Here is a 13,721-nt window from a genome sequence, read left to right as displayed (position 1 = left end):
TGAACTTTTTTTAATTGAGGGAACTCTCCTAAGCACTGATAGCCCTTGGTTCCGATTAGTAAAGGAAAAGGAAAGGAACTGTTTTCTGAGTAACTGCAGTGGGCCAGACACTTAATATGAGGGTATCTCCTTTAATCCTCACAACATTTATTAGGAAGGTAACAAGACAGTCTCCAGAACACAGGTGAGAAAACTGGCTTGTTAGGTTGAAAATTTGCCTAAGATCACATTGTTTGTTAGTGGGAGCAGGAATTTGAGTGCAATTCTGGGTTCAAAGCCATGCTTTGTTAAGTGGCAGCCTTAGGAAGCACTTGGCAAAAGTTTGGAAAGAGGCTCATGAAAGATGATTTGCTACTTAACTGCTCTTCCCTACCGATTTACCTGATTTCTGTTCTTTCACAAACTGTCCCCAATGCCTCATTTGAACACTAAGCAATGAAGTAAAATGTTTTTGCTATTAATGTAATTTACGTCTTAAAGCAAACATTTCGATAAAACAAAAAGACTTCGTTTGTCTTACTCTTTTTTTTTTTTAAGTTGTCCATTTGTCTTGAAACCCAACAAAACTTAGCTTTAAGGAGGGAAAAAGCTGTTGGGAAGCAAAGCAGAAAGGAAACTACTGCCAATGTGTGCAATATAAACATAAGCCTGGGTGAAATAATTTTAAATTCATTCTGTGGGAGTTACACTTATCTTCTCGAACTGGATTTTCCTCCTCAGTAAGGTGGGATAACTTCCCCCTGAAGCCAATGATAAGAAATGTCTGTAAAACATTTGGAACATACTCCTTAGGCTTTCTGAAGTGGTATCTAGTAACCATTACCTGTGAGTAGCTTTACCTGACCCAAATGCCGCATGCTGGGCAAGCAAGGTCACTGCTTCAATTGAGGTGAGATGGCTATTGGGGTCATATTCCACTAATGGCCAAATTATGTTTACACACACATGCGTACACACAGGCGTGCACACACACACACAGGAGGGGTGCCAAAAAAATGTATACACATTTTAAGAAAGGAAAAAAATTACGCTGATGGTAACCACTTTGAGCACCTCTTGTAATTGCAGAAGTCAAACGTGACTTGTATTCATTTTTTGTTAATCGGTATAATTACAATTTTATGGGTTTTCCCTTTCTTAAAATATGTATAATTTTTTTGGAACGCTCTCTACATACACCCATATACACAGAGAGAGGAGGAGGAGGAGGAGGAGGAGGAAAGTGGCTTAAAATCTTATTAACATGTCCTTAAATCTTCACTTTAGGGTGCAACTGTGCCTTTCTCCTTGACCTCTATCAGCCTGCTGGAATTCTTAACCTAGAAACAGTACTTCCCGCTGCCACCTTCCTCCACCCGAATTTGGGAAAAGTGCCCTGGTACTGCACCAAGTTTGGCCCATCCCTTCCCTTCCCCTTGAGCACCCGAAAAGCCTAAGTCCCAGAGCTGCTGAGGGGCTGGAGGATGGAAACAACTAAGCCGCAGCCTGCCAGGCCCTTCGTCCCAGCACTGTGAGCTGATGAAAACATTCGTTCATTCAGCAGAGACTGAGAGCATACGTGCTGGGCCCGTCTCTGCCCTCGTGGAGCCCACAGCCCATTGCGGGAAGACCGATAGTAAATAAAGCACAAAGAAATGAGCGGAGAACTATCAGAATATCAGGAGCGACCTCCTTCAGGTCGATCGATGGGAAAGTCACTTCTGAGGAAGCGACCTGCAGAGTGATCTGGGGCAGCTGCTCTCGACCGCGGTTGCCTTGCGGCTTCCCAGCCCCTCCATCCGGGAGCCTAGACCCAGGCTCCAGGGTAAGGGCCGGGGGCGGAGCCACCTTCGGAGCGAAACCCGGAAAGCGGAAGCCACGCCGGGCTGCACGGGGTCTGCGGAGCTGCTCTCCTCCCGCTCTCCGCCAGCTGAGTCACCGCGGGCCGGGCGAGGACGCGTCCCAGCTGCTCCGAAGCCGCTGCCTCCCGGCCCTGGGGCCTTGGCACCTGACTTTCCCAGCCCGGCACAAAGCTTTTTGCCGTTGCCGTAGCGACAGGTGGCCTGCGAAGACGCCCCTCCCCTTCACTTTTTATCCCCTTTCTTGCCCAGTTCATTCTTTGCTTATTTTAGTGTCAGTCCGGTGACCCCGAAAGTCGAGCTTGAAGGACGCCGGGTCTGTGGCAACAGACTCGTCCTCTGGGCACTGTGCCGAAGGCTGCCTCACGGGCTGCGGCGGCCTCCGCGGTCTCCATGGTAACGGCCCCGCCGGCGTCACCGCCTCGGGGGAAAGATGCGGCCTGCGGGGCCCGCCGCCTCGACCCCGGCCTCACGGCGGGGCCGGGGCCACTGAAGAGGAAGGTCCCGGCCGCCGGCCTGCGGGGCAGCGGTCACCAGGTGAGAGCCGGACGCCGGGGAGCCGCGGCGGGGTGGGGGGCAGGTCAGCTCCCTACCCGCCCTTCCCCGCATCCCTGAACACCCTCGCGTAAAATTATCGCAGAGACGCTTCTCCCGTCGCCACTGCGCCAGTTTTTTTGTTGTCGTTTGCTTTTGTTTTGTTTTGTTTTTCCCTGTCAAACAGAGAAAGAAATAGCAGCTCAGGGAGAGGCTGAGAGAAGCGGTTTTTGAGTTCTACCCAAACTGGGAGTGGACCTTTCCGCAGCTGGCCTCACCACTGGTTTTCCTTCATTTTCAGTGAAATCCCATTTTCTGGCTGGAGACACAGATGGCCTCAAATGAAAGAGATGCTATATCGTGGTACCAAAAGAAGGTAATGTCAGTATTTTTTATTTGTAAAGCGTACTTACTGTACCAAGCGCCTTCAAAGAATTTCACGTTAATTTCTCCTGAGCTTGGTGATGCCAGGTATTCTTACATGATAGCTCTTAACATAAGTGGAAAAACTGATGGACAAGGTCAGTAGGTCTTTCAAACTCAGTTCCAGGTCCCGGAATAGGATTTTCAAGTCCCCTGCCTCCTCCAGGCTGCATACACAGTGCCCCAGAAATGTTTTGAAAGTTTAATTCTGATCAAACTTTTTTTTTTAAGACATGAAACTTATCTGCAGTCTCAGAATAGTACTGTCAACAATCTTACCTGAGCTGTTCGTTGTCTTTTATTCCTCTCTAGTTTTCCTTAAGAAGTGGAAATATCTTTTAAAGTAGTATTTAATTTGAAATGTTTTGGACGTTGCTTTTTAATCTTTCAAATCCAGCTACTTTAGGATTTTCAAGGAAACAGTCCTTGGAACTCTTAATTTATTTGAACTCTGCGAAGCATAAACGTTTTCTAGATATATTGATATTTAATAATTTCTGACTTTTTGAGGCTTGACCTAAATAAAAGGATTTCCTTTACATCATTTAAATAGCCTCCTCCCTCTTGCAGATTGGAGCATATGATCAGCAGATATGGGAAAAGTCAATCGAGCAGACTCAGATTAAGGTAAATTGATTTCTTTGATTCTAGCTTTATTTTATTGCATTAATGTGAAGAGTGGGTTGTACTTTTAAAAAACTGCACTTATCCACCAGGTATGGCATTCTTTGTTCTTTGAAGTTTATAAGGCAGACATCACTGCAAGCAGAATGAGAAATGACAGTTGACCTGTGGCCACAGTAGGGAAATAGAAAGGAGTGGTTGGTCTGTGATGAATTAGAACCAAATGTCCCATATAAATGGAGCTATGGCTTTGTACCATGCTTCCCCGAAAATAAGATGTAGCTGGACCATCAGCTCTAATGTGTCTTTTGAAGCAAAAATTAATATAAGACCCGGTCTTATATTAAAATAAGACCGGGTCTTGTGTAGTATAATATCAGACCAGATCTTACATAATATAAAATAATATCAGACTGGGTCTGATATTAAGCTTTGCTCCAAAAGACACATTAGAGCTGATGGTCCAGCTACGTCTTATTTTTGGGGAAACGCGGTAGCTCTGGCTGGTTTTACTTTGTGGCAATGTGGCCCCAGTATTGCCAAAGCTTCAGAGTTTTCAAGAGAACCTGGGAATATGCATTTTTATGTGCAATATCCAGATGTTTTAGAGCTCTTCCCCCACTTCCTCCTCTTCCCCTGCACGCCAGATAAAATCCACTTGTGGCCTGAGTCACCTTTTCAATTACTGGTTTAGAGTATGGTCTTACATTTTTTAGGTTCTTAAGCTATTTCTACATTGCTGTTTAGAACTGAGCAGATTCTTGGGGTTATTTCATGCTGACCAAGCAACCAGAAACTAATATGTGATTCAGAATGCCAGTTTAGTAATTTATATTAGGGGACATGGGATTAAATAACGTAATGTTCCAAAGTCAGGATTGTGGGGTCAACATGTATGGGGCAGCAAGGTGGTACAAATTAGTCATGGAAAGGTTGCTTTGGTAGCAAATGTGATTGGATGGTCTCGAGAAATGGGGAAAAGACTAAACAGTATCCCTGCCCCTAAAACAATGTCTCTCCATTGACTTTAATAGTTAAAATCTACAGATTCAGGGTCTCACTTCCTTGGGAAGTGCTGAGTAAGGGCTGCCAGAATCATGTTTTTGGACTTTTTTTTGTTTGTTTTTTAAGATTGGCTGCAGACTCTCTATTAACATTTTAAAAAATATGTGTATATAAGTGTAATACAACTTAATAGTTCTGTTTACCTCCAAGTTACATTGATTGGACTGTGACGTGTATATCTCTCATGAAATACAGTTAACCAATACTTTTAGGGTGACTTCTTTTTATAGATCAACTAGAAAATTGTTTTAACCACATGGTACTTGACTAACTCTTTATAATTTTGTACAGTCCTTGATTTTTTTTTAATATTAATAGGAGATGGGATTACAATGTTGTTTAGTAACTAAATCCTCTCCTGTTATCTTTTGTGAGCTGCTAAAAAGTATCTATAGGGAGTATGGTGTCATGGAAAGAGCACAGAATTGGCAGAGATCCTTTTGTGATCTCTAGGCCGGTGGTGATCTTGAACATGCACTGTAGTTTGTCTGGGATTTGGTTTTCTTATCCTTGGAAGGATTTTACTCTCTGCTGTAGAATTTCCTTACCTATCTGCTTTCCTTAACCAATTCAAAGATTTCCTCAACTCTTATTTCCAAGCCATTTTATATGTTCCTTCCTATTAGTACACCTTATCAAAGTAATTTGTTAACCTGTGCCTGCTTTTTCATAGGCCTCAAGGGCAGGAATTGTGTTTGTATCTCACTCTTACATCTTGATTCATATAAGAACTCAGTGCCTATTGCTGTATTTAATTGAACCCCATCTGTTATGTATGTTTTTAATCATTGTCTCATAAGGTAATCTGCCTAAGAACACCTTAATGTATACTTCTTCATTTAGTAGCAGTGGAAAGAATAAAATTAAAGACAACTCTAAAAATTTGCTGAGCTAATGGACCGACATAGGCATCAGAATACAGTCATCAAAATAGACATGGATCTTGCTTCGTGAATTTCATGGTCTAACGGTGGTGGCAGAAAAGCCAAGATATCTTTTTAAATATATTTTAAGTCTTAGACAAAAATTGATCGAAGTATAGGATACAAAGAAGTAGTTAATACAACTAACAATAGAGAACACAAATACAAATATTTTGAAAACAAAAAAGTAAGAAAAAATAAAAAGAAACATTAAAAAACAAACATCAGATCACAGTACAATAAAATTAGAAATTAATAATAAAAATATAATTCGAAATTACGAAAGATATAAAATTTAAAAATCTTGGATCGTGAAGACTGATATGAACTCTTCCACAATCATTTATTGAACAGCTATGTTTAAGGCGTTTTGCTAGATCCTGAGCGCAAGAGAAAAAGTATTTACAAACAGAAGTACAATACTCGTTTAAGGGAAGAGCAAGTAGCCCGATCTGATTGGAGTATAAGATATGTAGATGAGATGATAGGTCATAAATCATTGTGGAGCTGACTTGAATGTTTTACTAAGAATTTTAGATACTGTTCCGTAGAAAATTGAAAAACTTTTATGGCTTTGAGAGGCCACATCATAGTTGTATTTTTGAAGGCTAGAAATAAAAAATATAGACATAAAACCTATGGAATTTTTCCAAAGTAATGCTTGATAAAATACCACTTTACATGTCTATATGAATAAAAAAATGTCTAGATTGACTAGGAAGAAAGAGTTATAGTGATTTAAGTTCACATTTGAAGAATCTAATGAAAGAACACAATAAGTCAAAGTAAAGAAGGGAAAGAAATGCCCAAACTAGAACTAAAACAGTCATCATGTATTTTTCATTTAACAAAGATTACTTGGCTTCCTACCTACCATATGTCAGGCAGTCGGCTAGGCTCTGTGTCTGCATAATGAGCAAAAACTCTTAACATGCTTCTCTTCATGGAGCTTACAGTAAAGTGGGAGACAAAATAATAAAAATAATCCTACTAATGAATAAAAATGACTTTGTGATGGAAATGTTCTCAACCTTGAATGTGATGGTGCTTGTATCACTCTATGAATTTCCTAGAAATCTACATAATTAATGAACTGTACACCTAAAGATGGGTGAGTTTTATTGTATGTAAATTATACCTCAATAGAGCAACTTTCTTAAATCACACCAATAGAAAAAAATAGGAGAAATCATACTGTAATACACAAGAAATTCATACATATTCCCAAAGAAAACTGTCTTCTAAAATGTCTTAATTGAGGGAATATATTTAACATTTTCATTAATGAAGCCCCCTCCACACACAAAAAATGAGGAAAACAAGAATGGCCCCTATGCTACTATTTACTATAATGAGCAAAACATTCTAATTCATATTATCTTTTATTTTGGAAATATTTTTCTTTTGTTTTTCTTTGATTTTTCCCCTAATATTAGAATAACAAAACTCAGTGTTTGAAAATGAAGTGCTTTTTACCTAGAAAATTTAAAAGGGCTAATTGTAAGCACAGAGGCAACTTCAGGTGTGTTTGTAGTATTTTATTTCTTAAGCTGGATGGTAGGTACATGACTGGTGAGACTCTATAGACATCTTCATTAAAAATGACAGTTTAAACATGCATTAATCTCCATTTGCTATCGAAGACTACAGTAAATGAGAGCTATTAACTCCATTTTGAAAGTTGGAAAGTGCAGAAAGTTAAATGTCTATATTAGGGCATGGCTATAAGACACAAGTGAACTCCCTGTGTAAAGCCCCTGTATTTTTGAAAGACTCAAGAATTAGATGCATTAGATATATCTGCAGGTACAAGGTAGAACTGAAAATGTGAAAATAGGATTGTTTGATTATATGTATAAGGAGTATCGGCCTGTTCCCAGATCCTCTTTCTTATTATGCGTGGCCATCTCGTAACCCTCATATTCCTCTGACAGAAGATTGGATTGAAGCTTGCTCTCTAAGAGGCTGAACCAGAGAAGTTTTGGATTCTGGAACACCAGTCACAAATGAGAGTGGGGTGAAATACGGTATTAATGATGGAGATTAAGCAATGTCTGATGGCCGGGTTTATAATCTTCACACAGAAGACTGGAATAAATATCTCTTTGCAGAAAGTGACTAAAGGGAAAAGACCTCAGGATACTGGAAGTGAAATGGCCGGGTACCTGAGGCTCACTATTCAAAGTCTCCACCCATTGCACACTGAACTTGCATTCAGCATGTTAGTACTTTTCTCTTAAGTGTAAATGGATAATTGAAGATCATCAAATATTTGAGACCTAAAGGAAAAAAAAGGAAGAGAAAAAGCAAGTGATGCAGGAATCATACGAAAACTATTTTTAAAGATATAGTTAATATATTTAAAGAACTGGATACTATTTTTTGGTATCAAGGTAGTGTTGGCCTCATAAAATGAGTTAGGAAGTGTTCCTCTCTTCGCTTTTTGGAAGGGTTTGAGAAGGATTGGTGTTAAATTTCAGTTGAGTGTTCGGTAGAATTCACCAGTGAAGCCATCTGGTCCTGGACTTTCGTGTTTTGGGGAGGTTTCTGATGACTGTTTCCATTTCCTTACTGTTGATCGGTCTAGTTAGGTTTTCTAGTTCTTCATGGTTCAGTCTAGGAAGGTTATATATTTCTAAGAATTTGTTCATTTCTTCTAGGTTATCAAATTTGGTGGTGTATAGCCTTTCATAGTATTCTGTACAATCCTTTGTATTCCTGTGGTGTCCATTGTAACTTCTCTATCATTTCTGATTTTATTTTGGGTCTTTTTTATCCTTAATGAGGCTAGCCAACGATTGTCAATTTTAGTTATCCTTTGAAAGAACCAGCTCTTCGTTGCATTAATTTTTTCTATTTTCTTTTAATTCTCTATTCCGTTTAATCTTTGGGCTTCATTTGTTCTTTTTCTAGTTTTTAAAGTGAAATGTTAGCTTTCTTATTTGAGATTTTTCTTGTTTCTTGAGGTGGGCCTGTAATGCTAAAACTTAGTACCGCTTTTGCTGTAGCCCCTAAATTTTGATATGTTGTATTGTCATTCTCATGTGTTTATATATCTTTTGGTCTTTTATTTCTTGCACAGTAGTTGTTCAAGAGCATGTTGTTAATCTCCACATATTTGTGGTTTTTCCAGCTTTCTTCTTGTAGTTAATTTCTACTTTGATACTGTTTGGCTCCAAAAATATGTCTGGTATGATTTCAATCTTCTAAAATTTATTGAGACTGATTTTGTGTTTTAGTACGTATTGTTTATCCTTGAGAGAACGGTCCATGTGCACTTGAGAAGAGTCTTTCCATTGCTGTCAATGGAGTATTTAGGTTTCCTACTATAATTGTATTTTTGTCAGTTTCTCCCTTTATTTCTGTTAATAATTGCTTTGTATATTTTGGTGCTCCCAGGTTGAATGCTTATATATTGATAAGTGTTATGTCTCTGATATATTGTCCCCTTTATCATTATAAAATGTCTGTCTTTGTCCCTTGTTACCGTTTTTATCTTGGAATCTCTTGTCTGATATAAGTACAGCTATACCTGCATTTCTCTGCATGCCATTTGCGTGGAGTATCATCTTCCACCCCTTCACTTTGAGTCTATTTTTGTCTTTGTAGCTGAGGTAGGTTTCCTGAAGGCAACATATAGTTGGGTCTTATTTTTTAATCTATTTATTACTCCATGCCATTTAATTGGTGAATTCAGTCCATTTACATTTAGGGTGATTATTCATACATGAGGACTTTCTATAGCCATTTTATCTTTTGTTTTCTGGTTGCCTTGTGTCTTATTTTGTGTTTCTCTCTGCTATTTTAGTTTGGTGGTAATCTATGATTTTTTTCCCCTTGTTTCTTCTTTTTTTATGTTATGTGTCTCAGTTCTAGATTTTTCTTTTGTGGTTACCATTATGTTTATGTAAAAAATAGTTCCATAGTATAATAGTCCTTTCTCTTCTGATTGCATCTTCATTCACCCGTGCAAGTTCAGTCCCTTTTCCCCTCCCCTTTTGTGTTTTAGTTGTCACAAATTATCCCTCTTTGTGCAGTACGCCTTTCCAAATTGCAGTAATTGTCTTTTTTAAAAATGCTTTTACCCCCTTTAACCTTTGTTATATATAAGTATTTAACGCCCTATTCTGAAGTAGAGTTGCAATTTCCTGCTTATGTCTGTCTTTTGTCATCTTACAGTTTTGTATCCTTTTGCCTTTTTGTTTCAGGTGGAAGAGCTCCTTTAAACATTTTTTGTAATGCAGGTCTTGTGATAAATTCTCTCAGCTACTATTTGTCTGGAAAAGCCTTTATTTCTCCATATCTAAAGGATAACTTTTCTGGATATATTATTCTTGGCTGGTGATTTCTCTCTTTCAATATTTTGAATATTTGATTCTACTCCCCGCTAGCTTGTAACAGGGTTTCTGCTGAAAAATCTGATGATAATCTAATGGGGTTTCCTTTATAGGTTAGTCTTTTTTACCCCTGGCTGCATTGAGAAGTCTTTCTTTGTCATTAACTTTTGACAGTTTTAATATAATGTGTCTTGGAGAAGGTCTTTTTGCATTGAGATAATTGGGTGTTCTGTTAGCTTCTTGGACTCGAGGGTCCAGCTTTTTCCATAGGTTTGGGAAGTTCCCATTGATTATTTGTTTGAATAGGCTCTCATTCCCTTCTCCTTCTTTTCGCTTTCTGATATAGCCAATATTCTTATGTTGCTTTTCTAATGGAGTCAGGTAGTTCTTGTAGAGTTCTTTCATTTTTTAAAACTCAATTCTCTCCTTCCACCTGAGTGATTTCTAGATTTTTATCTCCAAGATCACCAATTCTTTCTTCCATCTGGTCCACTCCATTTCCTAAGCTCTATAATTCATTCTTTGCCTCATTTATTGAGTTGCTCAGCTCCAGAATTTCTGTTTGATTTTCTTTATAGTTTTGATCTTTTTGGTAAAAGACTCCTTTTGTTTGTTGATATTATTCTTGAGCTCACTGAACTGCCTTCCTGAGTTTTCTTGCATCTTGTTGAATTTTTTCGGAACTGCCATCTTGAATTCTCTGTCATTTAAATCAGTCTTCCATGTCTTTGAGTTTGTTTTCTGGCGACTTTTCATCTTTCTGAGCTACCTTTTTACCTTGGTTATTTGTGGTACTAGATGGATTGTTTTCTCTACCTGGGCATTTGAGGTTTTGAAATCTTTTTAAGGTACTGTTTTGCTTTTAACAATTCAGCAGGTTGATAAGTATAGGTTTTTATTTTGTTTTCCAGTAGATGGGGCTGTAGCACAAGTTTTCGTTTTCTCTTACTTGCACTACTGGTACTTCCAGGATCTCGGTGGGGCAATGTCACCTTGGCCATGGAAAATGCCCCCATATTCTCTGAGGAGATGGGCATCCACTCTCTGACTGGGTTGCCTAGGTCTCCGGGCACCACCCCTGTGGTGGGATGTGGCCATTGATGGGGCTCTGGACCTGTGAGTTCCTTCCGCTGCTTCCCTGCAACCAGAGGCTGCTAGCCACCCTGTACTATCTGAAATGTCCCAGCCGCCTCTACAGGATGTGATGGGTAGGGGAGGGGTGGGTGGAAGGAGGTGGGTTCCCACATCAGCGGCTTTTTCTCTACTGGGTTTAGCTGCAATGTGCACTGGCCACTCAGGTTGGAGTGTTGCTTCTGCCCCTCTGGCCTCTCTGTGCTGTGGAGGGAGGGCTGTAACCTGACACCTCTGCTGCTACTGTGTCAGCTGGAGCCAGGTTGGCAACGGGAGGGTGAGTGGGAGTCAGGTTTCGTGCATCTGCGGCTTTGTAATTTCCCTGGTAATGACAGCTGCCAGCTCGTGGCTGCCACCCCTTTGCACCATGTTTCCTCTCTCGTCACCGATCTGAGCAGCAACGTGTACCAGCCTCTCGGGCTGGAATGCTGCCTCTACCCCTCCAGCCCGCTGTGGGCTGCCGAGTGAGGGCTGCAACCCAACCCTCCACTGTTCCCATGTCATCAGGGTTGTTGCCAACGCGGGACTGCGCCTGCGGCTCCTGTCTCTATCCTTCCCCAATCCCACATCTGCTGCTCACGCCACACACCCACCGTGAGATGTCTCAGTGCGCAGATCTCTCAGATATGTTTGTGTGTTGTGCAGGAAATTCTTGGTGAATTATAGTTTTCCAACTTGTTGTAACTTGAAGGGGAGAAACCAAGAGTTCTTCTCACTCTGCCATGATGCTTATGTCACCCCCTGACTACTATTTTTTTTTTAAAAAGGGTTATGGGTGAAAAAAGTAAGAGACCCAGAAAATAAAAACAACCTGAATAAATTCATTCGAAAAATGGGAAGATAAATGTTGAGGCATTTTCCAAAAGTATAGTACAAAAGAGCAAGGGAGGGTGGGGAACATAGAAAAGTGAGTACATTTCATGCAGGAAGGCTGGCATCCAGTAAGTGTTCCAGATAAAGGAAATACATGTGGGGGAGAAATTACTAAGTAGTACAAAAAGTTTTCCCAGAACTGGCATACACACATTTCCAGATTAAAAGGGTCTTTTGAGTGCTCAGTACCTATAGTAAGAAACATTATCATGAAATTTCAGAACTAAAATTTAGAAAAACTCAGTTCAGTCTCCTTGTGTGTTTTTCCTGTGAGCCTTTTTTTCCTACTGACACACAACACTTCACTTCTGATCACCAAACGTGTGGAAGTTTTTTTCCCATACCAAGCAATTCTCTGCAATGCCAGGTGGGTATCCTACAAATTTGACTCGATTCTGACACTGTCTACCTGGAGATAGTGTCAGATCCCACAGGTTAAGGGCTCCGTCTCAAAAGACTGCTCCCACCCTACTTCAGGTACCAATTGCAAGTAGTAGGTCCCGAGGTTATCCACCACTTCTGTCTGACTTGACTACAAATCACAAGTTCTCAAGACCCCCCGCCCCCCAGGTTGATTAATTTGCTAGAGCGGCTCACAGAACTCAGGGAAACACATTTACCAGTTAATTAAAGGATATGATAAAGGATATAGATGAACAACCAGAGGCAGAGAGACACACATAGGGCGAGGTCTGGGAGGGTCCCCACTGTGGGAGCTTCTTCTCCCCTGGAGTGGGGTACATCACCCTCCCAGTGTGGATATGTTCATGAACTTGGAAGCCCTCCAAACCCCATACTGTTGGGATTTTTATGGCAGCTTCATCATACTGGCAAGATCGATCATTAACTCCATTTGCAGTCCTTCTCCCTAGAGAGAATGGGTGGCAGGGCTGAAAATTCCAAACATCAGCTTGTTCTTTCTGGTGACGAGTCCTCACCCAGGAGCCATCCAGGAACCCACCTAGAGTCACCTCATTAGAACAAAACAAAAGACACTAATAACACCCAGGACATTATAAAGAGTTTCAGGAGCCCTGTGTTAGGAACCAGGGAGAGAGAGAGACACACACACACACACACGCACACACACACACATGCACACACACACGGACATTTGGAATTAGAGCTTGAGTTAAGCGAGGAATAGAGGGAGGGATCAAAACAGATCATATACAAAATATTGGGAGTCAGAATGACATCAGGCCTCTCAGTAGCAACTTCTAGCTCATCTGGAAGCTAGAAGACAATGGAACCTTCGAAGTTCTGGGAGAAAATGACTTCCAACATAAAATTCTATGCCTCGCCTAGCTATTAACCAAGTGTACAGGCTCCATGTGAAGGTAGAGTCAGACCTTCAAAGTCTCAAAAACATGTATCACCCACGTCCCCTCGCTCACAAAGCATGGGAGGACAAATACTGGATTGCAATGAGTGAGTAAACTTTCGGAGCAATCCATAATATCAGGAAGGAGGATAGCCAACACAGAGAGGTAAAGGGAATTCTAGGACAATGAAGAGATGACCCAGGATGACAGTTTATATCAGGCCTGCAAAACAACCTGACCAGAATGGAGCAGGAAACTGTGGTATCGAGAGCGTCAAGGGGGAAAAAAGAAACTAGCCCTTGCTGTGTCTGAGCACATTGTGAGCAGATTTGTAACATTTCTAGGGAGTTTTAAGATGAATTATAAATAGATATGGAGAAAATTAAGTGAATGAAAAAATGAGGCAATTAGAATTCTAGGACAGACACAATTTCTAAGAAAGGATATGTAATCGTTGTTTACTACTTGCCTTAGCTGGGAACAATATTGATGTAATTAATAACACTCAAAACATCAAACATGGATTTGACTAAAATTGTGATAAAACTGTATAGAGGAAAACTATAGTTCAGAGGGTGTGTGTGTGTTTGGTGGGGTAATAGTAGTAATAATAATCATTAATACTTAGCATGTAGTGTGTGTGGTGCG

General features: G+C 40.4%; 1 protein-coding gene across 2 annotated transcripts in view; it reads left to right on the top strand.

Annotated features, from left to right (window-relative positions):
* The first annotated feature begins 1,847 nt into the window (after positions 1-1,847).
* PHTF1 (putative homeodomain transcription factor 1) overlaps positions 1,848-13,721 on the top strand; it is a 46,361-nt gene continuing 34,487 nt past the window's right edge. For both annotated transcript variants that reach the window (XM_033093961.1, XM_033093962.1), the window contains exons 1-3: positions 1,848-2,375; positions 2,674-2,748; positions 3,366-3,422. In XM_033093961.1, the coding sequence (XP_032949852.1) occupies positions 2,704-2,748; positions 3,366-3,422 (102 nt within the window). In that variant the 5' untranslated portion in view covers positions 1,848-2,375; positions 2,674-2,703. The remainder of the gene's footprint in view (positions 2,376-2,673; positions 2,749-3,365; positions 3,423-13,721) is intronic.

This window comes from Rhinolophus ferrumequinum, chromosome 22, assembly GCF_004115265.2.
Source record: "Rhinolophus ferrumequinum isolate MPI-CBG mRhiFer1 chromosome 22, mRhiFer1_v1.p, whole genome shotgun sequence".
NCBI lineage: Eukaryota > Metazoa > Chordata > Mammalia > Chiroptera > Rhinolophidae > Rhinolophus > Rhinolophus ferrumequinum.
This window is presented reverse-complemented; position numbering and strand designations above follow the sequence as displayed.